The sequence below is a fragment of the Solanum stenotomum genome, chromosome 9 (genome assembly GCF_019186545.1).
Source record: "Solanum stenotomum isolate F172 chromosome 9, ASM1918654v1, whole genome shotgun sequence".
NCBI classification, from domain to species: domain Eukaryota; kingdom Viridiplantae; phylum Streptophyta; class Magnoliopsida; order Solanales; family Solanaceae; genus Solanum; species Solanum stenotomum.
This window is the reverse complement of record NC_064290.1, coordinates 22,999,712-23,003,227: the sequence shown is the minus strand read 5'-3', so window position 1 is coordinate 23,003,227 and position 3,516 is coordinate 22,999,712. Positions and strand designations below refer to the sequence as shown.

Sequence of the window (3,516 nt, the reverse complement as noted above, 5' to 3'; positions counted from 1 at the left end):
AATGTAGCCACTCCTTACCATCCACAAACCAGTGGGAAAGTTGAAGTGTCCAACAGAGAGATCAAACAGATTTTGGCGAATACTGTTAATGCTAATAGAACGGATTGGTCAAGGAATCTTGATGATGCTATGTGGGCCTATCGCACTGCATACAAGACTCCTATAGGTATGTCTTCTTACCAACTTGTATATGGGAAATCTTTCCATTTACTGGTAGAGCTAGAGCATAAGGCTTTGTGGGCGATGAAGAAGCTAAATTTGGATTAAGGCGCCGCATCTAATCAAAGAATGAATGACTTGAATATGCTTGATGAGTTTCGCCTAAAAGCTTATGAAAGTTCAGCCTTGTACAAAGAGCAGATGAAGACGTATCATGATCAAAGAATTGAAAAGCGAGAATTTGTTGAGGGTGATCTTGTGCTTCTATTCAATTCTAGGTTGCGCTTGTTTCCGGGGAAACTCAAATCTAAATGGACCAGGCCAGTTTTGCTCACAAAAGTGCTCTCCCATGGAGCGGTTGAGCTTGAGAACAGTGATGGAAGAAGGTTCATGGTTAACGGGCAAAGGATCAAGAAGTTGTAGAGGTATCATCTTGATGAAGTCTGAGTAATCAAGAAGCCTGCATCGTGACGCAACGTTAAATCAGGCGCTGGTTGGGAGGCAACCCAAGATGTACAATCTGGCCAACGATAGGTTTTTTGTCCATCTAGCAGTTTTATGTGTTTAGTTGATTCTTTGTATTAATTTAGATAGATGTTTTAGTCTTTTTTTTAGTGTTGGCTAGAATTAGCATAGGGTCCGTGTCTAAAAAGTTTCCATAAAATGTAAAAACAATAGCCTAATGGTTGCTACATGTTCAGGTACGCGATGAAAAATCTGTAGAAAATGGTCTGGTGCAGAGGTCTACGGACCCCATTGACGGTCCGTCGATACATCAACGGATCGTGGATGGTGTCCGTTGATCCTAGGTAAGCCCCTAAACTTTTCCAAGTGTAAGAGTGATCTACGGTCCCAATCTACGGACCGTAGATCGACCCACGGACCGTAGACGGGGTCTCATGGGTCCAAAAACCTAATGCTGCCTGACCCGACCCGGACCCCTCCTATTTAAAATCCCCCCATTTTAAATCATTCCACTTCCCTCCATTTACTCCCAAACCGTTTCATAACATCCCAAACTCCTTAAATCACTCGATTACTCCCCAATTAATCTTCCCTTACTTTTCCCTAAAATCTTAAATTCCCTTTCCTCTCCAACCTCCACTCATCCCAGAAATTTCCCAATCCCTCTCAACTACCTTATCTAAAACTCCAGTGTTCGGGTTCAGCGCAACTAGGCATTTAGGGTGGTCTAGCAAAGCTTAGTGTCATCACACAATCACCCCACTCCTCGTTGCTTATAAGGTAATAGACTTTCCCCTCACTTTGAATTTTGGTTCATAGATTAAATAGAGAAAGTCAGAAGTCGGATCTTGACCTTAGGTAACTAAGTTTATGTAATTACATGCTACAATTTAAGTATTTAAACCCTTGGGACGATAGATTGTGATTGTGTCGCCTTGATAGTGTGTTAAACCTGTCTTAATGCTAGTCTATATGTAAGTTTTGACTTAGGGTTCTGAATCTTGTATGAAATAATTATCCAATTGAGTAATTGGAACCCTTAGAATGAGAAACTAGCATGATTAAATGTTGAAATGCATGGTTAGACTAGGATGTTGCTGAAAATGGTAAAACATATGGGCTTGAAAATAAAGAATGGCTGAAACCTAGCACATATCACATCCACGATACCCCGTCTATGGACCGTAGACCAATCTACGGACCGTAGATTAGGTTCGTGGTTGGATGCACTTGAAAATTTTACCAAGTGTGAAACCACGGATGTAGACTACGATCCGTAGATCAGTCTACAGACCGTTCTGCACATCCGTGGTTTCCATCTGCCACCAATATTATTGGTCCTCTGATCCACGGAAGGGTTCCACGGACCGTAGATCAGTCTATGGACCGTAGGTCCCCACCGTGGATGACCACTGTAGCCACTGTCTGAAATTATTTTGGGTCTTTGTTGCTGTTTATTTTTAGTTCTAAATTTTTTTCGAGTGTGTTTTTATAGTTAGTTTTGGCACTAATAACGCTTCCACAGGTACGATGGCACCCAAGAAGCTAGTCATCTATACAAAACAGGGCAAATCAAAATCCGTTGCCTTTAGCTTCAGGTTAATCGATGAAGACACGGACACATAAAATGATCTAGCATATGTTCCACTAGCCACGAGGACATCCCCTACAACATCTCGGGCTACCCGGAATACGTCCTGGCAGATGGTCATCGACGTAGTCACTGCTTCCGGTTCTGAGGCTGGTTCTACGTCCGGCTCCGAGTCTGCCCATGCTTCGGGCTCTTTGTCTAACCATGCTTTGGGGTTCGATGGCTTCGGGTATCGCCCATGAAGGGTGTGATGAGATTTGGGAAGAAGGGCAAGCTCAGCCCTAGGTTCATTAGCCCATATGAGATTTTGGAGAGGATGGGAGAGGTGGCATACAAGTTAGCCTTGCCACCTAGTTTGACAGCCGTGCATCCAGTTTTTCATGTTTCTATGCTCCGGAAGTATGTTCCGGATAAGTCTCACGTGATTTCGGTTGAGTCGGTGGAGTTGAGTCCAGATTTGACATTTGAGGAGCAGCCTATAACTATTTTGGACAGACAGGTTCGCAAGCTCATGACCAAGGACATCGTTTCAGTGAAGGTTCAGTGGAGGCATCGATCAGATAGGGAGGCAACTTGGGAGTCCGAGGATGATATGCGGGTCCGATATCCCCAGCTTTTCGAGGCTTCAGGTACTTTCTTTTACTTTATGTTCGAGGACGAACATGGTTTTTAGTGGTGAATGATGTAATGACCCGAAAGGTCATTTTGGTAATTTTTCGTGGAAATGACTATTTTGCCCTTTCGGTAGTTGCCCCGAGTCCCATGTTTTGTGGTTGTAAAGTTAGTTTGAGGAAAAATTGGTAAAAAGTTGAGTTTTTGAGAAGTTGAGTTTTTATGAGTTAAAGTTGGTTAAAAAGTGCTTTTTCGAGTTATTTGGAGTTTCGGGACACGGATCAGATTTCCATCGATTCAGGCAGTTTTAGAATGTCGAAACGGGTCTGTGTGAAGTTACGGAGTCGAATTTGGAGTTGAAACGAAGAATTGAGGTCCTAAGTTGCTAAAGTTGTGAAATTTTGATAAAGAGTTGACTTTGGTCAACATATGAGGTTTCGAGGCTCATATTGAAATTCCGAGAGTACCGTTGGTTTCGGGAGGCGATTCTTAGTCTAGAATGAGTCTTGGTTGAATTTTTAGACGCTCCGTTTGAGTTTCGAATTTTTTTGGCGTTAAACTAGTTTCTTGGCATCTTATTGAATTTCGGGTCAAGGAGTCCTCGAATTCAAATTCCGACGGTTCCATTGAGTCCGGAACGTCGAATTTAGTGGGGGTACATATTTAGTTTGTGTGCACGAGATTCCGAA

At 42.8% G+C, this 3,516-nt stretch overlaps 1 protein-coding gene across 1 annotated transcript in view; it reads left to right on the top strand.

Moving 5' to 3' along the window:
- Positions 1-2,453: 2,453 nt before the first annotated feature.
- Positions 2,454-3,516, top strand: part of LOC125877377 (uncharacterized) — a 2,622-nt gene continuing 1,559 nt past the window's right edge. The window contains exon 1 of the mRNA XM_049558689.1: positions 2,454-2,844. Within this exon, the coding sequence (XP_049414646.1) occupies positions 2,454-2,844 (391 nt within the window). The remainder of the gene's footprint in view (positions 2,845-3,516) is intronic.